Source organism: Phyllostomus hastatus, unplaced genomic scaffold (assembly GCF_019186645.2).
Source record: "Phyllostomus hastatus isolate PE091 unplaced genomic scaffold, TTU_PhHast_1.1 phas_contig_133, whole genome shotgun sequence".
Classification (NCBI taxonomy): domain Eukaryota; kingdom Metazoa; phylum Chordata; class Mammalia; order Chiroptera; family Phyllostomidae; genus Phyllostomus; species Phyllostomus hastatus.
In genome coordinates this window covers 2,829,180-2,854,629 of record NW_025333577.1, presented here as the reverse complement: position 1 = coordinate 2,854,629, position 25,450 = coordinate 2,829,180, and the positions used below count along the sequence as shown (strand labels likewise).

The window sequence follows — 25,450 nt, the reverse complement described above, 5'->3', positions numbered from 1 at the left end:
TCATTAAAATATGTGTGAATGTTCAAAACAAAAATTATAACGAGAATTTTTCAATGTATGTAGACATATTACATATGTGTAAGGGTATCTAATATGATTGTAGGACATCTATATTTTACTTGTATTTTAAGAATTAATGCTGACTGTGAACCAAAGTGTCGCAGGTTCGATTCCCAGTCAGGGTACATGCCTGGGTTGCAGGCCATGACCGCCAGCAACCACACATTGATGTTTCTCTCTCTCTCTCTTTCTCCCTCTCTTCCCTCTCTAAAAAATAAATAAATAAAATCTTTTAAAAATTATTTTAAAAAGCAATAAAGGAAATATGTATTTCCCTTGGAGAAAAAAGAATTAATGCTAAGTAGCCTATGAAAAATTAGATATGTATATAATACCTGGAGAAACCACTAAAAATAATAGAAAGTTATATAGCTAAAATGCCAGGAGGTAAACTAAGCTGGAATGCTGTAAAATAGTCAACTAACCAGAGAAGGCAGGAAAAAGGGGAACAGAGGAACAAAAAGCAAGGGACAAACAGAAAACAAATAAAATAATAGGCCCAAATTCAGTCTTATCAATAATTACATTACAGGTGAATGATCTAGCCCTGGCCGCCTTGCCCAGTTGGTTGTACTGTAGTCCCATGCACCAAAATCTTGCCAGTCCGTTTCTTAGTCAGGGCACAAATATAGATTGCAGTTTGATCCCTGGGCAGGGTATGTACGTGAAGCAGCCAAGCAATGCTTCTTTCTCACATCAGTGTTTCTCCTTCTTTCTTGGCCCTGTCTGTTGTGGCTCAGTGGATTGAGTGCTGGCCTGTGGGCTTGCAGATAAAAGGTGGTCAGTTCAAATCCCACCAGTAAGGGTGTGCAAGAGGCAACCTATTGATGTATCAAAGTTTCTCTCTCTCTCTTTCTCCCTCCCCTCCCCTCTCTAAAAATAAATAAATAAAATCTTTAAAATATTTTTTAATTGTTGTTCAAGAACAGTTTTCTGCCTTCCCCCCAGCCCACACCCCCAGTCCTTTCCACCTCCCTCCTGTTTCCACCTCTGCCCCGTTATTGTCAATGTGTCCTTTATGCATGTTCCTAAAAACACTTCACCCTTTCCCCCTGAAATTCCCTCACTTCTACATAAATCTTTAAAGATTTTATTTATTTATTTATTTTTAGAAAGGGAAGGGAGGGAGAAAGAGAGAGAGAAACATCAATGTGGGGTTGCTGGGGGTCATGGCCTGCAACCCAGGCATATACCCTGAGTGGGAATCTAACCTGTGACACTTTGGTTCGCGCAGCCCGCGCTCATAAAAAAAATCTTTAAAAAAATACTTTAAAAAACATCCTCAGGTGAGGATTTTTTTTAAAAAAGTGTGTGATGTACTCATCAAACTTTAAATGTAAACTCTGTGCACTCTGTTGTATGTAAATTATGTCTCAAAAAAGAAGCCTATTGGGACCTAAGATCATCAGGATGACACCTCTGTGGCCACGTGGGACATAGGACATCCAGAGCATACCTTGACAAATAAACTCAAATACCCCTCCCCCAAAAGTGAATGATCTAAACACACCAATTAAAAAACAGAAAGTGTCAGATTAGATTTAAAAAACAAACAAAAACAAACCCAACTCTATGGTATCTATGAGAATCCAACTTTGAATAAAATGATATTGGCAGGTTAAAAGTTAAAGTATTAAAAAATATACATGGCCAAAACTAATCCAAAGAAAGCCTAAATGGCTATGTTTTATCACACAATATAGACTTCAGGGAAAATAAAATTACCAGGAATAAGGAAGGACATCACATAGTTCTAAAAGGTGAAAATCAGCAAGAAGATGTAATAATCCTAAACATGATTGCACTGGAAACAGAGTTCCAAAATAAATGAAGCAAAGACTGATAGAATTAAAGGAGAACTAGATCCATAATTATAGTTAGAGACTTTAACACTGTTCTGGAACAACACTATTAACCAGCTTCATTAATTTGTGATTTGCCCCATCATAAACCACTGGGCAGAATAAGAACATTGAAAATAATGAACAGAGCTTAAGAGGCCTATAGAACAGTATCAAAAGGTCTAAAATTTATGTCATTAAAGCATCAGGCAAGGAGATAGGTACAAAACAAAACAAAACAACAAAACGCCTGAAGAAATAATGGCTACCAGCTCCCCACACTTGGTATCATTTGCCCTCTCAATTCTTTTCCTATACTCTGTTTATGAAAACTGAATCGTAGTACTTTTAATCTTTTGCTTACTACATGGACTTATTTTTATATGAATATAGGACTAGAGCTCTCTTCCTGGAGTTTTTATTTTAAAAATAGTTTTACTCTTACAGAAATGTTTCAAAAATAGAAAGTTCCTGTATACCTTTCACCAGTTTCCCCTAATGTTAACATTTTATGTAACCATGATGTAATTATCAAAGCTAGGAAATTACCATTGGTTCAATCTTAATAACTAAACTACAGACTTTATTTTTCTTTCCCTTCATGTGTATTTTTGTTCCAAGATCCCACATTACATTTATTTGCCACATCTCCTTAGTCTCCTCCACTCTGCGACAGTTCTTCAGTCTTCCCTTGTCTTTTTTTTCTTTTTAAAGTTTTTATTGTCTTGGTTTTGTTGTTGTTGTTTTTCCTTGTCTTTCATGATCTTGACACTTTTGCAGAATACTGCTAAGTTATTTTGTAAATTGTCTCTTAGTTTAGCTTAGTCAAGTGTTTTTATGATTAGATTAAGGTGATGCATTTTGGGCAAGAGGTCAACAGTGATGGTTAGGGAGGTACCTGCCAGGTTTCTACACTGTAAAGGTAATGTTTTTTCCTTTAGAATAAAAAATATATATTGGAGGAGATTCTTTGAGAATTGTCTTCTCACCCTTAACTTAGGTTGTGCTGGGAAATACTGTCATGGTACCCTGTGCCTCAGACCCAGCCTGATGTACTCTGGGAGTACTGCTGTTCACCCTTGACATTAACCTTGGATGTAATAAAGTATGGGTATATTCATTGCTTTAAAAAATATCCAAGTTACTTACTAGAATTATTTTATATACACATAAAATTGACATTTATTTTTAAAGCAAATTTTAACTGCTTATTACTGATATTTAAAGATTTTATTTATTTTTAGAGAGACGGGAAGAGAGGGAGAAACAGAGGAAGAGAAGATCAATGTGTTGGAGAATCCATTGGTTGCCTCTCACAGAACCTGGCGCAAAACCCCGTGCCCTGACGGGGAATTGAACCCGCGACCTGCCAGCTCTCAATACACGGAGCCACACCAGCCAGGGCTACTGATATTTATGCATTGATTTTTTCCCCCCATAAAACACATACATTGATTTATACTTTAATCTTTTACCCAAAATCGTTAAAAAATAAAATCGTTATTTAACCGTTCTACCAATTTATGAAACGTGTAGCGTCTGTTTTGATTTCTAAGTAAACAATTACATTGCCAATAATAAAGAGGTCCAATTCTCGGAATTTTAACATATTTTTCTCCAAATAAAAAAGTATGGTATGGAATTATTTTTGGCAAACTGCGCCGCAAATAAAAATAAGGGCCTACAATAATAATGCCATTGGATTAAAACCATAGGAGAAAAAATATCCTTGAGTCCATATGTACATCAATAAATGAGGGAGTAGGAACAGCCCTCCAGGATACGTTGTCCTGGAGACGGCGGCGGAGCGGACGGGGTCAAAGCCAGCTACTCCGGAGGTAAAAGCTGGGCGCCCTGCAGACAGAACCCTGCTCTGGCGAAAGGAACTGAAGGTCTGCAGACCGGAGCAGAAGTGATGAGTGGGAACGTTCCCCTCGCACCGAGCAGAGCGGGGCGGGGCGGGGCGGGGCGGGGCCTCCAGGGACGCTCACAGGCAAATCTTGGCTCGCGCATGCGCGCTCGCCGGAACATGGCTGCCGCCACTGGCTCCTCATTTGAGGTGAGTCCCGCCGCGCCCTCTGTATTTCTGTTTCTCACTTTCCTCCTGCAGGGAGTATCTGTGTCCGCCGGGCCCCGGTAGGTCTTGAGTGGCGCGTTGGCCACGGGTTCCAGGGCGCGGTCCGCTCAGAGGGCGGGGATGACCCGGGGCGCGGCCGCCCTCCTGCGAGGACGCCCCCAGCGCTGGAGGACGGCTCCCGCCCCGTAAAAATAGTGCTCAGGATGTGGGGTCTTCTCTTGGCCTACGTCCCTCTCTTCGCGGAGCTTAGCTGTTCTGCGCTAGTATCTGCTGGCCTTTCCTCAGGGACAGTTTCGCGCGGGCCTGCCTCATGTCCTGGATGCGCTGCAGCGGCGACCCCCCTCTACCGCGCCTCTGTTGCAGGGTGGTGGGAGGGCCGTGGTGCCGGCCACCTGTGCGGTTTCCCTCTGAGTCCCGCAGGTATTAGATCATCTCTTACTCCTCCCTTCCCCACCTGATATCTACCAAGTCCGGTCTTGGTGCAGTTCCCAGTGAGGGCCGCATTTTTCACCTGTTTTTGTGGCCGTTTTACTTTTCCTTGGTTTTGGTAGTTCATTTCTTTAGTTCCTCTTCCTCCAATAGTTCATGATAAAAGTTTTCATATGTGCAGAAAAGTTGAAATTCTCGTGCGACCTTATAGCGACCCATTAACATTTATGCTTGCTATATCTCGTATTTCCCCTTATCCATCCTTTTACCCATCCATTAAATATTTTTAGGGATACATTTAAATTAAATGGCAGATACCACCGCGCTTTCCCCTCGCCGTCCTTAACATCAGCTGGAGTTCATTACTATTGCTTAAGTAAAATTTTGAGGCAAAATTGGATGAGTTTTGACAAATGCAACCGAAACCTTTCTCAAAATTACCGTTACCCCAGTAAGATCCCTTATTCTTCGTCTATTTAAAAATGTGGTCATTAGGCACTTGGGCCTGTGAACATGTTTTCAATACCAAACCCTTATTTGTTTGGTTCATTTCCCCCACAGCAAGTAACTTCCCTCCATTCTATTGCTTGTTTCCTCTCCCTTCCCACACAAGTTTCTAAAAAACGAAGATTCTATTTATTTATTTTTAGAGGGGAAGGGAGGGAGAAAGAGAGAAACATTGATGTGTGAGAGAAACGTCATCACACACCCCCAACTGGGGACCTGGCCCACAGCCCAGCTATGTGCCCTGACTGGGAATCCAACCAACACCTTTGCACTTGGTGGGAGGAGGCCCAACTGAGCCACATTGATCAGGGAAAACCTACATGTTTTTTGATTGGAGTATTTAATCCATTTACATTTGCAGTAATTATTGATGGATATGTAGTTACTGCCATTTTATTATTTATTATTCTTTTTCTTAAAGAAGTCCCTTTAATGTTTCTTGTAATACTGGTTTGGTGGTGATGAACTCCCTTATTTCTTGTCTGGGACCAACTTTTATTTTTTATTTTTATTTTTATTTTTTAATTGTATTTTTAAAGATTTTATTTATTCATCTTTAGAGAGAAGGGAAGGGAGGGAGAAAGAAAGAGAAACATCAATGTGTGGTTGTTTCTCCTGCTCCCCCCACTGGGAACCTGGCCTGCAACCCAGGCATGTGCCCTGACCAGGAATTGAACTGGTGACCCTTTGGTTCACAGGCCCACACTCAATCCACTGAGCTACACCAGCCATGGCCTGACTTTTTTTTTTTTTTTTTAAATATTTTATTTATTTATTTTTAGAGAGGGAAGGGAGGGAGATAGAGAGAGAGAGAGAAACATTAATGTGCAGTTGCTGGGGGTTATGGTCTGCAACCCAGGAATGTACCCTGGCTGGGAATCGAACCTGGGACACTTTGGTTCCCCGCCCGCGCTCAATCCACTGAGCTACGCCAGCCAGGGCTTAAAAGTGTTATACTTACAGAAAAGTTGTAGTAATAGTTTGACGAACACTAGTAAAACCATTCTCAAGTTAATACTTTGCTACATAAGCTTTACCTTTCTTTTCTCCTTGTCTCAAATACTAATATATATACTCTCTTCATATATTTTACACATACACCCCCAAGAAGATAAAAGTTTGATTATTCACATAATGAGGCGTCCTTGAGAGAGCGGGGTAGTCTTCTCAAAGTAATCCAAAAATAGCCTGAGAGAGCAGGAAAAGGAGGCTGGCTGGGTTTTTATTGTGATTCCAGAGTGGAGCTGGCATGAGGGTGGCTTTGCCTTACTTGGGGCTTTCATGGTTTGAACTTCCTGCTAACTCCAAGGAGAAAGTATTCAGGCTTTCTCATTAGCTTGCCTAGATGTGGGGTGGAAGGAGGTGACAGGGTGGAGAGGTGCTTGAAAGCTGTTAGTAGTTAATCATCAAAAGTGGAGTCAGACTTGATCACAATTGGTAGGCAGGGAGATGACTTTATTAGGATGGGGATAAATTTGGTAGACAAGAATCTATTTTTGTTAAAGAATACATCATTTCCCTGGCTGGTGTGGCTCAGTGTATTGAGTGCCGCTTGTGACCCAAAATGTTGCTGGTTCAATTCCCAGTCAGGGTACATGTCTGGGTTTTTGACTGGGTCTCCATTTAGAGGCATTTGAGAGGCAGCTAATCATTTCTCTCTCTCTTTCTCCTTCCCTTTCCCTCTCTCTGCAAATAAAAAAAATCTTTACAAAAATGCATTGTTTGAACAAGTAAACATTATCATCATGTTTGGTCCACAGAGATGGCAGGAACCATGCAGACGGCCTTGTATAGCTGAGGTCTGGCAGCCCTCAATTTTTAACATCCGGACTCTGGGCCTAAGTGGATTTCTTTGCAGGCTCCTGGAGACTGGGGATAAAGCCCTTCAGAGGTGAGTGCCTGGGAATAGAATTCTACACAACCTTGGCATATCTTATAAAACTGTTACTTCATGAAGTCTTAGGTCCAGAATTGTGCCAGGTGGGGTCTAGACCAGTGGTTATGACCCAGACAGACTCAACACCTGCTTATTTTTTTTCAAATGCAGTTTTAACCCTGCCAGTTGTGGCTCAGTGGTTGAGTGCCAGCCTGGGAATCTAATGGTTGCTGGTTAAATTCTCAGTCAGGGCACATGCCTGGGTTGTAGGCCAGGTCCCCAGTAGGGGACGTGTGAGAGGCAACCATCCATTGATGTTTCTCTCCCTCTCTCCTTCCCTCCCCCTCTCTAAAAAATAAATAAAATCTTTAAAAAAATTTTAAATGCAATTTTATTGAGATATAATTCACAAACCATATAGTTCACCATCCTAAGATATAAAATTTGGTGGTTTTTAGTATACTTACTAGGTTGTATAGTTGTATATCCATTACCAGTAACAATTTTAGAATGTTTATTTTTATTTTTTAAATGTTTATTGATTTTAGAGAGACAGAAGAAGGGAGAGAGAGAAACATCGATTTGTTGTTCCACTTCTTTATGCATTCATTGGTTGCTTCTTGTGCCCCAAATGGAGATCAAACCCACAATCTTGGCTATTGGGATGATGTTCTAACCAACTGAGCTATCTGAACAGGGCAATAGAATGTTTTTATCATCCCTGTAAAGAAGGCCTGTGTCCATTAGCAGTCACTCCATATCTTCTCTCTCCCATTTAGTCCTAGGCAATCACTTTGAGTTTATTTTTGGGTAATGCTCATTCTTTATGATCAAGTTTGCAATGTGCCTTTTACCAATCCAAAAGAAATTTTATAGATAATATTACATATCCACATAATTGTAAAAATTCTAAAGTCCTATGTACATGTAAAGAGTCAGTTAAAAAAAGAGTCAATACAAAGAAAGGCATTTGTATTAAAATATGTATGTTTGTATTTAAGTGCTTGGATACAGCTACCATATGACATAGGAAGCAGTCTGGTGCTGGAGACTATAGGTTTGGATTAAGAGAAATAGAATAGTCAGAATTTATTGTTTTCAGTGAAATTGAATGAGGTAAGGTATGGGTAGGTACTGCTGGAACAGTGAATATTGGAGAAGTGGACCTAGACCAGGTGTATTAAGAAGGAAAGGAAGAAACATAGTACCTTGGTGGGAGTGGGTTCTGAGCACTTACACTACAAGGTAGTCCAGGGTGTCCAGATAAGCTGGGTTGTATCCACAGGTGAGTCATCCCCTGTGTTATGATCTGGAACAACATGAGGACAATTTATCACAGAAAGCTTTCTAGACCTGATGTGTCAGCATGTGCTGGGGTAACATTCAGTGTGTAGAAACCCTTGGAAACCACCATCTTCAATGGGCATGGGGAATAGAAAGACAGGCTGGGGAAAATTACTAATGCTGGGGCTTCAGAGAAGTGGTATAGTGGACATTCGAGAAAAGGATCTGTGGATGAGTGGGAGGGATACATTGATCCCAAAAGTATGTGAACAGCATCAAGATGAATTTTTGTGAAGGTTTTCTTTATTTTTTTGTTTTAGAGAGAGGGGAAGGGGGGGAGAAAGAGAGGGAGAGAAACATCAATGTACGAGAGAAGCATTGATCAGTTGTCACCTGCGTGCACCCCAATCAGAGACCCAACCTGCAACCCAGGTAAAATTAAACTGGTGACCTTTTGCTTTGCTGGACAATGCCCAGCCAACTGAGCCACAGTGGTCAGGGCAAGATGAAATTTTTAAAATAATTTTTACATTGTTGTATTGCTAAAACCAGTAATACACAAATACATATGAAGGAAATTATGTGAGATATTTTATTTCTTAGTTTTTTATTTTTAAGAATTTTTAGAAGTTTGTTTGAGCTAAACTGATAACATATGCCCTAGAGCAAGATCTCAAATGCTCCTGAGACATTTTTAAAACAAACAACTAATGAAATTCGGTGTGATTCCTGCATTAAAAGCTCTGCTTTAATACTATTTTCCCAAAGTTGGTCCTAATGTACTCCTGGTCATCATTTGTTTTTTTGTTTTGCATTCTTTTTTTGGTCCTTTTTGTCTTTTTGTTCAATTTTGTCTTTTTGCAATAACCTCACTATGGCACTCACACCCTCATTGACTGAAGGTGTATTTGGAATGGCCAGTTTTGTCAAGGAGGGAGGTGCAGAGTAGGGAATGAGTTCATGAATTCAGTGCAATATCTGGACTTCCTATTAGCTTCCTTGTTAACAAAAGCACCCTTTTCGTAATGTCTTGTAATACATGCAGTATTGTTCTGTTCTGAAGTACCCCAGAATGATACCTGTAGAGTCTGTGGGACACAGGATGGTTAGACATCATGTGGGACAGTTCCAGGTATGGTAGCAAATCTGCCTCCCCAGCCTAGGCCCATCCAATGTTAGGAATTCCCCTGGCTCCATCTTTGTGACAGCCTAACACCTGCAGATTGCCAGATGCCCCCAGGGGATACTGCCAAGGGGAAGTGCTGCAGGTCCAGCTGGGGGAGATTCATCTCTTATAGGGCATATGTCGGGGCTTAGCATCACTAGCATTGTTCTTGAAGGTGTTAATTTACTTTTTACAGTTTTATCGAGTTGTAATTCATATAATACACAATTCATCCAAAGTTTACAATTTGGTAGTTTTCAGTATATTCACAGTTTTGCAGCCATCACCACTATGTAATTTCAGAACATTTTTATCAGACCAAGAAAACAATTCATACCCATTATCATTTATTTCCCATTCCCCCTTTCTCCCAGCTCCTGACAACTACAAATAGTCTTTAAGTTTTTATGGAATTACTTGTTTTGAACATGATATAAATGGGATCATATAATGTATCATTCTTTTACTGAGCATAACGTGTTAGGTTCATCTATGTTATTGAAGCACATATCAGTATTTCATTTCTTCTTATGACTGAAGAATAATAGAATATTCCATTATATAGATTTTTTATTTTTAAAAAATATTTTACTTATTTATTTTTAGAGGAGAAGGGAGGGAGAAAGAGAGGGAGAGACACTTTGACATGAGAGAGAAACATCGATTGGTTGCCTTTGTATATGCCCTGACTTGGGACTGAACCTGCAACCTAGGCATGTGCCCTGACTGGGAATCAAACCTGTGACCCATTGTTTTGTGTAACAGTGCCCAACAAACTGAGCCACACCAGCCAGGGCCATTATGTGGATTTTCACATTTTGTTTAGTTATTCACCTGTCAGTTGATGTACATTTATTTGGATTGTTTCTACTCTTTGTTTATCATGAATTATGCTGCTATTCATGGTACAGGTTTATTTGTAGACATGTTTGCTTTTTTTTTAAATGGATACCTAGGAGTGGAATTGCTAGGTCATATGATGACTGTGTGTTTAAGTTTTCAAGAAACAGACTGTTTTCCAAAGCAGCTATACCATTTTACATTCCTACCAACAGTGTGTGAGGGTTCCAGTTTCTTTACTTCCTCACAACACTTGTTATTTTCTGGGGTTTTTTTTTTAGTTGGCCAGAAGTGATGTTGATGAACTTTTCATGTACTCTTATATCTTCTGTGCATAAATCCTTTATCAGATGTGCACTTTGCAGATCTTTTCTACTGTTTGGTCGGTCATCCATATTTCTTACTGGTGTATAAGTCTTATTTCAGTAAACGTGTCTATTATAGATGAAATGGACATTTCCTTTGCTCCTGAAGGACATTTCCTTTGTTCCCTTCGATGCCCCTAAGACCTTCATGATCACATCTTTGGTAGGTATCTTGCCAGGGCATTTTAATATTTTTACCTCAATATTTTGTTTGTCTAAAGTTTTCCAAAGTGGTATCCTTTTGTATGGGTCTGTCTTACCTTGTTTAAATGCACACATGCATCCTCCCCCAATGGACCTGTGGCAGGTGCTCTCCATTTCTTGTTTTCACAGGACAGTCATAGGTCACCCATGCCCTAGTTTACTCAGAGGGCCCAATATAGGGAACATGTGGCAAGGTAGCCAGGCAGGCTCAGGAGTCCATCTCATTAGGAGTGACAGCCGGGGGCATGGTCATCTGGCCCTTTGACATTACTGTTGAATGCCATGGATGCAGCAGACATGTGGGGTCTTAGTCTTCACTTCAGAGTGAACAGTCCTTTATTTCTTTATTAGGTGTGACATTTACCTTAATTCCTCATGTTCTTAGTTGTTAATAATTTTCATCATGAATCAGAGCTTTCCTTAAAGTACTTCCTGAATTTATTGACATATTGTAAAGGAGCCTTCTACTTTAGTCAGGGAGCATTTTGATCAGGAGTCTGGGTGAGGTTTCTTTAAATTAGTGCTTTATGAATATATTGAGATTTGTTGCAGGGGGCTGTCTTCTACTTTTACCTGAAAATGTGGGAATTGTGTCCATGGATATTTTAATGTCCCACCATCCTCTCATTGCTAGGATAAATCCAGCATTACCACTTTTTACTGTTCCTTAGTTAAATCCCCTTTGCCTGACTGATAGCACTTATATGTACCTCCTCTCTCTTTTTAAATGATCATTGTTGCCAAAGGCATATCTATTTAATTGGTCTTTTCAAGTAACAGACTTTTGATTTTCTTCATCATCTTGGTTGTCTCCACGTTTTCAGGTTCTGTAATTTCTGCTCTTTATTTTTTTTCTCTCTCTTTTTTCCCTTCTCTTACCTTTATTATCACCTTTCACTTCTTATTCATTTACTCCATGGTTCTTTCCTTTAAGTCTTGTGTTGTTTTTTTTTAATTCCCATTCAAGGGCTTTTTTTTTTCTCTTCATTGTTTTTAGATAGAGGAACATTGATGTGAGAGAGAAACATTGCTTGGTTGCCTCCTGTACATACCTGGACCAGGGATCTGACTTGCAACCTAGGTATGTGCCCTGACCAGGAATCAAATCCACAATTCTTCAGTTATGGGACGATACTCCTACCAACTGAGCTATTCAGGCCAGGGCTTCCTTAAGTCTTAAGAAACAGTGAGCTTACTAACCTTTAGTCTTTTTTAAATGTAAGCATGAAAGCCAGTATTTTCTACCTGGGAACTATGTTAGCTGCTTCCTCATTTGCCATACATTTTGAGTTGTTCCGTTTCATCATTTGTTTAGTTCTAGGTGTTTTCTAATGTCTGTCAAGATTTCTCTTTATCTGTGAATTATTGAGAAATAATTTTTTGTTTTTCCAAATAAATAAAGGTTTTTTTTTTATATTGTTTTTCTTATATTTGGTTTTGTTTCTGTTACTGGGTTTTAACTAGACCATATTTGTCAAGAGGCTGTGGCCTGGCATTTGTTGAACTTTTTATTTGGCCTGGTTTATGACTAGTGTTAGCAAATGTTCCATTTGTGCTTGCAAAGCATTTGGCTCTAATTGTTGGTACTGTACTCTTCATCAAGCTGTACAATCAGGCTGGTTGATTATATCCTCTCCTGCTCATTTCTAATCAGTTTTTCTGAATTTCTATGTCTGAATGAAGTTCATTAAAACATCCCAGTATGGTTGGGTTTGCTGATTTCTGCTAATTTTGATTTGTAATCCTGACTGACTTTGCTTTGTGTTGGTTAGCAAAGAGTCATAAAATCTTTGTTTGGTTAGCATTCGTCTCTTCCAAACTTTTGCTGTTGTTTTCTATGTTTTTTTTTGTTTGTTTTTTTTGTTTTTTTTTTTTAGTTTAGGTGTGTCTGTTACAAACACATTGTGGTGCAGCATCTTTATCTGGCCAACATGGCCATATACATTTATTGTTGTTTTATACTTTCTATTTAATCTGTCTTCTGGGCTTTACCCCTTAATACCTTCTGGATTGATCTGGTTTTCTTTTCTCTATTATCTTTCCTCCTACAACAGGATTTTTCCAAGTTAGCACTGTTGACATTGGGACTGGATCATTCTGTGTTGTGAGGGGCTTTCCTGTGTATTGAAGGGTGTTTAGCAGTGTTCCTGGCTTCAGTGTGCTAGATTCCAGTGGAACCACTCCCCAGCGATGACAAGCAAAATGTCTCCCGGCATCCCAAAATGTCCTTTGTGGGTAAAACTGTCCCAAGTTGAAAACCACTACTCTGTGGGCTTAGAAGTTTTACATGATATTTATTTTGTTCCTGACTTGCCCAGGTCTCACCTGAATCATGAAAAATGTAAGGGCATCAAGACACTCAAGTTTCTTTTTTCTTTTTTTTTTTAATTTAATTTTATTTTAATTGCTGTTCAAGTATAGGACACTTAAGTTTCTTACTTTTTTCCCATCTCTCAGTCTACTGACACCCAGGGTTTTAGTACATCCTATTCTTAACCCCATGAGTCACTTACTGCTGCATTTTGTATGGTCTGGATTTGATTTTAATACACATTCATCATTTCCTTTTCTTTCCATTTTTTTTCCTTATGGGTTTTTTATTGAAGAATAACTTCTCCAGTTCTTTTGGCTATTGACTTTGGAGGTAAACTCTGCTTCTGCTTAAAAAAATTTTTTTTGTTTTACTTGTTGATTTGACAGAGAAAAACTTGTTGTTCCACTTATGCATTCATTTATTGAGTCTTGTATGTGCTTTGACTGGGGATCAAACTTACAACTTTTGGTGTATGGGAATGATGCTCTAACCCACAGAGCTACTTGGCTAAGGCCTGCTTCTGCTTTTCTGAAGTTGTCTTTATCTTACCTTCACTGTTGAACAATAACATATCTGACCATTTTTTCCCTCAGCACTTTGAAAATAACCTCCCATTACTAGCAGATTTCTGTTTTGCTATCATGATACTTTTCATTCCTTTATGAGTGGTCTGTCTTCTCCCTGCTGGTCTTTAAGACCCTACTTGACATAGAATGATGTGCACTTAGGCTCAGGGGTCATGCTTTCTGAGCCTGAGAACCTACAGGAGGAATCACTGGGTAGAGGAATGTGCCTATTTTATGTTTTGACAGCTACTATCAGATCACCAAGTGGGTGGCCATGCTCAGTGCCTGCTGACTCTTCCTGCATGAGCTGCCCAAACTTTACATTTTCATACCTTATTTTATTTTAATTTTTTAATTATTTACTTACTTTTTTTTTATAGAGGGGGAAGAGAAGAAGAGAGGGAGAACATCAATGTGTGGTTGCCTCTTATGCGCCCCCTACTGGGAACCTGGCCTACAATCCAGGCATGTGCCCTGACTGGGAATTGAACTAGTGACCCTTTGGTTCATGGGCCTGCACTCAGTCCACTGAGCCACACTAGCCAGGTTCACACCTTATTTTACTTTTACTCATATGAAATATGCATATTTGATGTTCATTCTTAAAGTTGTTGTTTATAATTGCCTGAATGATGGTGGGAAAGAGCAGATATCCATGTTTTCAAGGCATTTCTACTTTCTCTGTGAAGTGTCTCTTTGTATCCTTCAACCAGTTTTTTTTCTTTTTTTGTGTTGTTCTGTAAAAATTCTTTTTAGCTCTCGGCACTATTCCTTTGTCTCTTTTATATTTTATAATAATACTTTCTCTCCACCTACCACTTGTACTTTAATTCTTAATTGTGTCTGTTGTTGTATGGAAAGTTTGATGTTGCTGTAAAAGTTGTTAATCCTGATTTGTATGGTTTTTGGTTGTTAAGCCCTATTGATCCAGGAGTACCCATTCATGAAGGTATCCTACAGAATTTGAACTTTGATTTTAAGTTGAGGTCTTTACCTGGAATTTTTTAAAAATATTTTTTCTAAGGTAAGGGTCCAGTTAATATCATTGTACCTAAAAAAATATGTGGAGAGCCAGTTGTCTTGATACCATGAAGTGGAGGTGTGGGAGGGTGGTTACAGGAGGATCAAGAACAGTGATGACACTGGCAGCCACCTACAGAGCGCTGCCCCTTCTCCAGCTCAGAGCCAGCCTCCGACATGATCTAACTCTCCTAATATTCCTGTAGGGCAGTCACTCAGCTTGTGCTCCATTCCATTCTTGAAGGTAGAGCTCTGACCACCAAGCTGGGGCAGATTTGCTCATTCATCAGTGCTGTACATACATTTTGCCTTCACAGCTTTGAAATGTGTGATGGTTGTTATACGGGTGATGGGAACTAGCACACAGTGGCTGAGAAGGTGGCCCAGTGTGAGCAGGGCACCTGGCCTCTGGTCTCTCACTTGGCAGGCTAATCCTGTTGGTGATATTTACCCAGTACTCTCCTGCCTGTTCTTTAGGAGGATAAAGACTGTGTGACTGCCTTTGAACTTACCTCCATGACTTGATTCTCATTTCATCGCCCTCTTGTATAGATGTGAATTTCAGAAGCTCTGGAAGGTAGCTCAGTTGTTTAGAGTGTTACCCCAATGCACTAGGGTTATAGGTTTGATTATCAGTTAGGACACATGCAGGAGTTAACCAGTGAATGCACGAGTGGGTGGAACAACAAATCAGTGTTTCTCTGCTCCTCAGATCAATCTTAAAAAACTTAAAAAAGTAAAATATCCCTGCCTGGCACCATTTCTCATTATAGTTATATGCATAGGTTCATGTACTGAAGTTTGTCTTTTTCATTCTTCACTTTTCAGCATGGGGCACGAGAGTGAAAATGACAGCTCAGAATATTCCTGAGGAAGAACTACCCTGTGTTGTGGAAATGGAAGGGTTTACAAGAGAGGGCCTCCATTTCTCCATTCTAGGTGACAGTTGGGACTATAAGAACTGGGAGGGACACCTGAGGCAGTCAGCTTTAAGTCAGGAAAAGTCAGGGGCTCAGGAAGCAATTTGTGAGTATCCTGGACTTGGGAGGCCTTTGAATGCAAGCTCAGACCTTTTACCCTCTCAGAGGATCCCTACATCAAACAGTTTCCATATACATGACTCAGAGGTTAGAAGTTTGGATTGTGACTCAGCTTTACCCAGTTCTCAGAAAAGTTTTGTAGCTAAGAGAACTGGTGACACTGATGCCTGTGGAAAAGCCTCCTGCCGTTCCATGGACGTTATTCAACAACTTAGAAGAAATCAAATGAGAGAAAAACCCTATAAATACCCTGAAAGTGTTGAATCTTTCAACAATTTCATTCCTCTTGGTGAACAAAAAATAACAAAAAGAGGGGAGAAACTGTATGAAGGCAAGGACTTTGGGGACATCTTTACCTTAAGTCCATCTCTTAATGTAAACAGGAGGAGTCTCCCTGGAGAGAAGCTGTACAAATGTACTGAATGTGGCAAATGCTTCAAACGGAACTCTTCTCTCGTTTTGCATCACCGAACTCACACTGGAGAGAAACCTTATACCTGTAACGAGTGTGGAAAGTCCTTCTCCAAGAATTACAACCTGAGTGTGCATCAAAGAATCCACACAGGAGAGAAGCCCTACAAATGCAGTAAGTGTGGGAAAGCCTTCAGTGATGGGTCAGCTCTGACACAACACCAGAGAATTCACACTGGGGAGAAACCTTATGAATGTCTAGAATGTGGAAAAACATTCAACCGAAACTCATCTCTGATTTTGCATCAAAGAACTCATACAGGGGAAAAACCATACAGATGTAACGAATGTGGGAAGCCTTTCACGGACATCTCCCACCTCACCGTGCATCTCAGAATCCACACTGGGGAGAAGCCCTATGAATGTAGCAAGTGTGGAAAGGCTTTCCGGGATGGCTCATACCTCACCCAGCATGAGAGGACTCACACTGGAGAGAAGCCCTTTGAATGTGTGGAGTGTGGAAAATCCTTCAACCGTAACTCCCACCTCATTGTGCATCAGAAAATCCATTCTGGGGAGAAGCCCTATGAGTGTAAAGAGTGTGGGAAGACTTTCATTGAGAGCGCATACCTCATCAGGCACCAGAGAATTCACACTGGTGAGAAGCCATATGGCTGTGACCAGTGTCAGAAACTTTTCAGGAACATTGCTGGCCTCATCCGGCACCAGAGGACTCATACTGGTGAGAAGCCCTATGAGTGTAGTCGGTGTGGAAAAGCCTTCAGGGACAGCTCCTGTCTGACCAAGCACCAGAGAATTCATACCAAGGAGACCCCGTACCAGTGTCCAGAGTGTGGGAAGTCCTTTAAGCAGAACTCCCACCTTGCAGTACATCAGAGACTCCACAGCAGGGAGGATCCCAGCCAGTGTCCTCAATGTGGGAAAACATTCAGAAGGAGCTCAGCCCTGGTCCGACATCAGAGAACACACGCTGGAGAGCATACCATGGATACATAATGAATGTGGGCACACTCGTTTCCTGAGTCCTCTTGAAAATCTGTGTGAAGGAGGGGTGTCTTTGGGAAGGCTCTTCCCTCAATATAAAAAAAAATTTTTTTTAAAGGAAAAAAGTCACTTGCATTGTCACGCCTGTGATAATCATCATTCAGCAACATTCTGGTGACCATCCTTCTTCCACCTCTATGTGTACATAATTTTGCATGGATGGAATCACATTACACACATGGTTTTTTAAATACAGAAACTTATTTTTAAATGTTTCTCTGCCTTATCCAGTGAATTGAATGTGAGACAGTCCTTAGCCATACCATTAAGTCACTAAATTCCTGGAGGGAATACAGAACGGTAATCAATGTGGAAAAGGCTTCAGGGATGATCGGCCTATACCAAACATGATAGCACATACACTGGAATAAAACCTGTGGGTGTCAGGAAGATGCTTCTCTGGAGATAGCCAGCTGCTCCTGCGTCAGTGTGCGTAAACTGGAAAGAACCTGTGAATGTGTTCTGTAGCCAATCGGGGCTGGGAATCCTTTAATTGGGAGTGTCTACCATATTGTACATATGCAAACTCTTAGCAGAATTGAATGCAATCAGAGCAGCTTTTGGCAGGAGGTCTTAATTACTTGTCTGTATTAGCAAAGATACGCTGGTGAGAGCCTCCCACCATGCTCCCCACCACAGCAAGCACAGAATTAGAGTAGATTGCTATTTGGTTGTATTTCAGTGTTATAGTCCTGCCAGGTGCGGAGGACTCATTTCAGAAGAGACACTTGGATGAGCATGTTGTGACTGTGCAGTGATATCCCTCTTAAGAAAAGACTGAAGTGGTCTTGTACAAGGATGGAACGGGCTGCTGTAGAAATGTGATACACTGCTTTAGTTGTTGAAACAAAATGACTGAGTTATGTTTACTTTTCTCCCCTGTTCACTTAGGACACCTCTGGTTTGTTCTGTGCTGAACCATAATTCTAAAGGTTTTGTATCCATATTGAAATGTTATAACATGGCAGGCAACAAAAAAAGTGGCATAAAGGAGATTTGCTGTTATGACAGCCGTGTGAAGGTATATTTACATGTGGTTGTAGAGTGGACGATAATGGAGTAATAAATGTGGTTTTCTTAAGGAACTGCAATTGTGTATGATTTTTTCTCTTTTACACACACATTGTTACTATAATAACTTGATAAGAAATAAAAAGGTGAAGCCAAAAGGACATGAATTTGGATCTTTTTTGCCAGAAGGGACTAGATTAGTGTCCCATGGCAGCTATAAGGCAAGATGCCGGGCAGTCAGGGAGAAGCTGTTCTAGAATCCAAGCATCCACGGCCCAGGACATAAAAATTTCCTTTTTTTGGGACTTGAATTGTGAGGGGGTATCACTGTGGAGAAATGGGTAGGCCTCAGCAAATGGGGAGTACAAGACTACAGAGAAGTCAGGGATGACCTGGGAATGTCCTTCCTGAGGCAAGTAGCCAAGTGAGAACTATTTCAGCTGCTTGACATTGCATCAAAGCCTGGGGGTGGCTTTTGTTCTGTTCACATAACAGCTTCCTTCTCTGAGCCCTGGGTTGGCACTGCTCACGTTCTCACCTTGTTTCAGGAGGCAGGAGGTGGCAAGAAAGCAAAAGAGAGCATATATGAGGAAGTCTCCATGTGTGAGATTCTGATAGGCTCTTGAGGGATGTTCTTGTTTGCCTTTGATGAGCACCACCAGGGGAGTAGGAAAAGCAGTTGCAGAAGACTGGATTCTCAGGAGGGTGAACCAAGCCCTGTTACTGTCACCTACAGGCAGTGTGTCACCTAGGAGCCAGTCCAGGGTGGGAAAAGGCTGTGGAGAGCCTTCCTATGCCTGGAATGCCAGCCATCCCACACCTAGGACTTGGAAGGAAGAGGGCCCACTTAGAGGTGATGGGCTGGGCCTTAAGTGTATCTCCAGCATGAGTTACCACCAGTATTGTGGTGTAAAGAAGGAGCTTGCAGCAGGTGATGAGCCTGGAGTGTTTTGAGGGGAACCCTATGTGTGTAGCCAGTGTGGGGAGTCCTTTGTGTGGGTCTCACATTTTACCCATCACCTCAGGAGTCACTGTGGCAGAAATTTCTACATGTGCCAGGGGTACTGGCAAGCCTTCCACCTCAGCCTGGCCGTGGCTGAGCACTAGAAGGCCCAGAAGAAAGAGCAAGGCCCCAACCCTGCCACATGCAGAGCCTGTGCCAGTGGGGGGATGGCTGGCTCCTGGAGTGTTTGGACATTAATGTTTTCCCTGTACAATCTGAGGCACAGAGACGAACCACTGCTTAGTGCCCCTGGTGGACAACTTGGCCTACGATTCCCAAATAACAAATGGGCTCCTTTAAAACCCTTGCATGAGTTCCTGTGGTGTCTGTGTGGATATAAGCCAGCTTGTTTGTTTTCTGAATTAGCTAATGTGGGTCAAATGGCACCCAGGAACAGCCCACAGCAAGCCCTTACCTCCTGTAAGCACACCACAGATGGTCATGTGTGAAGTAAGACTCTGCTTTCCTCTGTAGCCATTTTAGCACCAGCTGCACGTTGGAAAATTTGTCATTGTGCAAAGTGTAGAGTTGCTTTCAAGTGTGTGATCTGCCAACTTTCTTGATTATCAACCTTGTTTCCATTCTTTCCCAGGGCTGCTGTTCAAGCAGAAATCTTGACAGCTACTTTGGCCTTTTCATAAATATGTGATGTGAAGTTTACTTCTAAATCCTCAATAGCAAACTGTTTCTTAGTTTAACTCACCTGTCTTTATGTGTATGGAGTAGCTTACAAAGATCACAAGAACAATTGAAGCCGTGCAATGCCGTCTTTTCAAACCAGTTGCTTCAGCTCATTAGTGAATTGTAAAATCAATTTAGTGGATGCCACTGACATTACACAACCATGAAGCAGAATAAAATGGGTCAAAATTCATCATGTAAGCCCTGGCTGGTGTACCTTAGTGGATTGAGCACAGCCTGTGAACCAAAAGGTCACTGGTTCAATTCCCAGCCAAGACACATGCCTGGGTTGTGGGCCAGGTCGCCAGTAGGGGGTGTGTGAGAGGCAACCACACATTGATGTTTCTCTCCCTTTCTCCTCCCCTTCCCTCTTAAAAAAAAAAAAGAAAAAGAAACCATCATGTAGTAAAGGCAAATACTATTTTGTGAAACTTTTCAGCCATATCTAAATATGTTAATTATGAGAACAGGTTGCAATCTAACCTGTATTTTTTACTCGGATCAAAACAGCTTGAAAACACTAATAAAAGGTCATGAGGAAATGTGTCTGCCCGAGTAAGGGGAACTTCATTCCTTGAGCTACATCAGCAATCAGCAGATCTTTTGAATTTTGTATTTAATCTCAGATTACAGCACTGTTTTCATGACCTGACCATAAAGTTAACTGCTTCCTGTAGCTACAGAAACTGGTACAACTTTCTGTCACCATGTTTGAGCACCAGTCTGACACCCAATGCACAGAGGCTTAACATAATACAGGATTTATTTCTTCACTTGCAGTACAGTCTTGTAGCTGTAGCTGTTACTTCCATGGTGGTGCTGGGAGTACTGCTTCCTGAGACTCAGAGACCCAGGTTCCAACACTGTTGCAGCTCTGTTATCCTCTGGATGGTTGGAACATGAGGGCCAGTCACTCAGCTGGGAGATAACACATCACTTGCACTTGTACTTGTGCATTCTCAGAGACACATGATCTCATGGCCTCAGTCACTTGCAAGAGACTGAAACTGCCTGGATGCCTGTCCCTTCCTGTCTCTTCTCAGCCTGTCCACCCCGAACCTGAAGCTGGGTGTGGCTCTGGTGGATATGTCTATTGATGAGAGAGAGAGAAGAGGAGGAGAGGGGAGTGGGAGGGAGAGAGAGAGACATCAACCAGTTACCTCCCGTATGCACCTTGACCCACAAGCTAGAGATGTGATCTGACCGGGGATCAAACCTGCAACCTTTTGGTGTATGGAATGATGCTTTATTCAGTTGAACCAACACCCAGCCGGGGCTGGCTCTGGTAATTCTTCAAAGAACAACTACATTTGCCCTTTCAACTGTTGTTCCCAGCCTAACCAATGGGTTCAGTTCTGCTGCCACAGTATCACTCCTGAGATACATCCCACTCAGCTTTGATGCCCACTAATGACTCCTTTGTTATATTACCCAGCACTCAGTCCCTTCAATTTCCCACATTGTCTCATTTACTGCACAGCTGAATGCCTGTGCCTTGTTTACTTTATTTGGAAATAATTTAAAACTTAAGCCCTGGCTGGTGTGGTTCAGTGGATTGAGTGTGGGCCTGCAAACCAAAGGGTTGCTGGTCTAGGGCACATGTCTGTGTTGTTTGTGGGCCAGGTCCCTGGTGGGGGGACTGCAACAGAAGACCACACATTGATGTTTCTCTGTTTCTTTCTCCCCCTCTAAAAATAAATAAAATATTAAAAAAAAAACAAAAGGCACAGAAATATTGAAAATAGTATCGATGTACCCTCATCCAGACCCACCTGTTGTTAACATTTTACCTTCTCTGCCTGCGATTTGTGTGTACTATCACTGCAAACACACACAGACACACACACCTGGGTAGTGCACAAAGTCCTCATTTTGCCAGTAGTGATTCTTTTGCTCACTCAAAAGTGTTGCCCAATTTCTCCATCATATAGTTACTATTTCTCCCTTTTAACTAATAACCAATATATGAGACATTTAAGATAATGCAAATATCTGCCTGCTTACCAAAATATCCCTGCTAGGGTCAGCCTCCATTCATGACTCTTGCTTGAATCAGTCCTTACCCTTGATGGTTGCAAAGTGTCAATTATCCAGTGTCAGTCTTCTGCCCATTTGCTGAGTCCTTGGCACTCTGCTTCAAGCTAGCACCCTCCCTTCTCTCCATTTATTTGTCACTATTACCAGATGGACTCATGGATTCCTGTTTTCTCAAATGGTTGATAACTGACTGCTGTCAGTGATTTTGGTGCTTAAGTTGTCCAAGGTGAGGTCAGTAAGAGTCTTAGAGGAAGTTTCCATCTGGTGCCATACCTCTGATATACCTCTGATGTATTTATTTTTAGTGTAAGATGTTCCAAGCTCATCTTTCTGCTTCCCTCAGTTCTGAAATCAGTCATTTCTCCAGTTATAAAGAACTCATTCTCTTGAGTAGGGGATGGCATTAGGGACCAAATCTGATGCCAGGTGTGCTCCTTTCTATTAGGGTGTCTTCTACAGAGCTAGGAAATAAAGGCATATATATGGACATATATAGGTACACAAAAGTGTGTGTGCACATATACATACATACATTTCCAATTTATAACATCCCCATAGTTTCATGTCTAATAGTGAGAACCCTGAGACCCACAAAATCAACATAAAATTTTGCTGAATCCTAAAATACCTCTAAAACAGTTTCAGAATTGCTTTTCTCAAGCTACTACAAAAAGAAAAACCTAATGAAAAGGCTTAATTTATTGCAAAATAATGCAGACAACTAACTTAAAACCTGTTTATAGTACACTGATACTTTGTCATATAGAATTCAAATCTGTATGACTGGTTGCTGTGTACCTTGATCAAACAATGTACATACACATAGATGAGAAAACTTTATACTGAGACAGTTGAGTGTGCATGGTGATTCCATAGATACCACTCACTTTTGTGGAGCCCTCGGCCATATGGATTTTAGGGAGTATCACTGTCTATCTGTTCCATTCTTAAGAACTCCCTACTCAAGAATGTTATGTGTAATAATGATAAACTCTCACTGCACTTGATTCTTTTATATGAAAGGCATTTGTTGGGTTTCTCACTACTTTTTCAAATCTCAAGTTTGGAATCTGGTGAATCCTTAAGACGGAAGACCCGGACAAATCCTCATTACCCACTTCTCTCTTCTGTGGGTTCTATAATTTAGTGTTAATGGTTACTCATGGATAAAGAATCTCAACAATAATTATCTCATTTTCTCTACTGTTAGGATGAATTGAGGACTGTAGTGTGTGTGAAGTCATCTATACAAATGTTTGTCACCTTGTTCATTAGAATGATTGGGTCAAGTGTTGGAAGGGATGAACTATGGCTCAAGGCTCCCTATGCCCCAGTTCATATAGAGTGCCTCTACCCAGTATGAGTTCTCTGGTGCTTAGTCAGGGAAGAGCTGTGTATGAAGGCCTTTCCACAGTCCCTGCAGTCATATGGCTTCTCACCAGTATGGATCCTCTAGTGCTGAGTGAGGTGAGTGCTTTGCTTGAAGGATTTCCTGCAATCTGGACACTCATATGGCTTTTCCCCAGTGTGTGTCCTCACATGTTGGCTCAGTGATGAACTGTGACTGAAGGATTTCCCACTCATTACATGCATATGGCTTTTCCTTGGTGTGGATTCTCTGGTGCTCTATAAGAGACCTCTGGCTGAAGGCCCTGCCACACTCATTACACTCATAGGGCTTCTCTTCCTGTGTGGATCCTCTGATGCTGAATGAGTGGAGCAAGCTGGCTGAAGGCCCTGCCACATTCGTTACACTCATAGGGCTTCTCCCCAGTGTGGATTCGCTGGTGCTTCGTTAGGGATGAGTTGTGGCTAAAGGCCCTCCCACAGTCACTGCACACGTAAGGTTTCTCCCCTGTGTGTATCCTCTGATGTTGACTGAGGTGTGTGCTCTGCCGGAAGGCCTTGCCACACTGCCTACACTCATAGGGCTTCTCTCCTGTGTGGGTCCGTTCATGCTGGCTTAGGGATGAGCTGTGGCTGAAGGTTTTTCCACACTCGTTGCACCCATAGGGCTTCTCCCCAGTGTGAATCCTCTGATGCTCAGTCAGGAGTGTGCTCTGGCTGAAGGCTTTCCCACACTCATTGCACTCATAGGGCTTCTCTCCTGTGTGTGTCCTCTGATGCTGAATCAGTGGTGTGATCTGGGTAAAGGCTTTTCCACACTCATGACACTCAAAGGGCTTCTCCCCAGTCTGGATTTGCTGGTAACTGTTTAGAGAAGAGCTGTTGGCTGAAGGCCCTGCCACAGTCATTGCACTCATATGCACACAGTCTCCTGTGTGTATTCTCTGATGTTGACTGAGATGTGTGATCTGCTGGAATGTCTTTCTACACTGACTGCACTCACAGGGCTTCTTGCCTGTATGAGTCTACTTGTGTTTGTTAAATGAAGACCTAAAACTAAAGGACTTCCCACTTTCGCTGGACTTGAAGGGCTTCTCAGCCGTGTGAGTTCTCTGGTGCTGGATGTATAGCACAGTCTGACTGTAGGTCCTGCCACACTGCATACACATACAAGGTTTCTCACCAGTGTGGATTCTCTGTTGTTTGTTAAGTGCCAAGCTGTTTTGGATGCCTTTTCTACAATCATGATATTTTAAGGTCTCTTTCCTGTGTATGTTCGGTGTTCAATGAGTGCAGAGCTGTGATGAAAGTACTTTCCACATTCCTGACATCTGTAGGGCTTGTCTATTGCATGGGTTTTCTGTTGCACATTTAACATCGAGTCTGTATTCTCCCTTTTTCTGTGCATTCCCCATGTGTGGGATCTTCATCTTTTAGGACTAATGTGTTTAGTTGGGAGATCAGGGCTTAGACTTAAGTTTTACTCAGCTGTGCTTCTGAATGGATGTCTTCACAGGCATGAATGCAGCCTGAAACACAGTGCCATTGAGACTCTCACAACTCTGTTCCCAGTGGCCCTCAGCGTCTTCACCCTTATAGCCCTGCAGACCGTCCCACAGGAATATTTCTACCAGGACATTATTGGATAGATCTTCAGAGATATCTTGTTTTGCAGATGAACATTTGGGTTTTGATCTACTTTCTAAGTCTGAAAAGAAACAACAAAAATGGAATTGTTCCTTAATCCTTTTTATGGGGGGGTGGGGGAATTGTCTGGATAGGTGGATGGAGAATTAAACCACTTGAATCCAAAACGCAAGTGGCTTTGACCATTTAACCATATGGTTTTGTAAACCAGAGGAGGAACAGAAGAGGGAAGAAAAGTTCAGAGACAGTGGAGTGGAGTTGGTATAAGGGGTACAGATGGAATTGGCAAGGGGAGTGTAGAGAATTGGGGCTGAAGAAGATGCTGAAGCAAGGGTGAGCCTTCAGGGAAAATGTCATCAGATGCCCAGGTTGGGAAGGAGCAGAGTGACGGTAAGGCCCTGGATAACACAGTGTCTAACACACCAGGTGGTGATGGAGGAAAAGCCACTATGTGGAAAGGACCACCTAGCCCTCCCATTGCTCAGAAATAGCCTCTTCTTGGAGACCCCTCACTGTTGTACTGCCTCACCCCAGATATAAAGAAACCCATCAGCTCCCCAGACTGAAATCTGCTGAAAAGTCCGTCACTAGGAAGATCAATACATGACTGTGGTATGTTAGAGTCCTTTCAGTTAGTTTATTCTGTGTGTCTTGTAACTG

General features: G+C 41.6%; 2 protein-coding genes across 6 annotated transcripts in view; one reads left to right on the top strand and one right to left on the bottom strand.

Moving 5' to 3' along the window:
- Window positions 1–25,450, bottom strand: part of LOC123825644 (zinc finger protein 420-like) — a 98,512-nt gene that overhangs the window by 41,275 nt on the left and 31,787 nt on the right. The window contains 3 exon segments of the mRNA XM_045849245.1: window positions 23,158–23,354; window positions 23,434–23,480; window positions 23,482–24,029. Coding sequence (XP_045705201.1) covers window positions 23,158–23,354; window positions 23,434–23,480; window positions 23,482–24,029 — 792 coding nt within the window.
- On the top strand, window positions 6,673–18,233 carry ZNF329 (zinc finger protein 329). 5 transcript variants are annotated; one of them, XM_045848951.1, is made up of 4 exons: window positions 6,674–6,805; window positions 10,524–10,607; window positions 11,646–11,729; window positions 15,377–18,233. In XM_045848951.1, the coding sequence occupies exon 4, from the start codon at window positions 15,397–15,399 to the stop codon at window positions 17,014–17,016; it is 1,620 nt and encodes a 539-aa protein (XP_045704907.1). In that variant the 5' UTR covers window positions 6,674–6,805; window positions 10,524–10,607; window positions 11,646–11,729; window positions 15,377–15,396; the 3' UTR covers window positions 17,017–18,233. The 5 variants fall into 5 exon arrangements, with proteins under 5 accessions (XP_045704926.1, XP_045704907.1, XP_045704935.1 ...); XM_045848970.1 differs by lacking the exon at window positions 10,524–10,607 and having other exon boundaries at window positions 6,673–6,805; XM_045848979.1 differs by lacking the exon at window positions 11,646–11,729.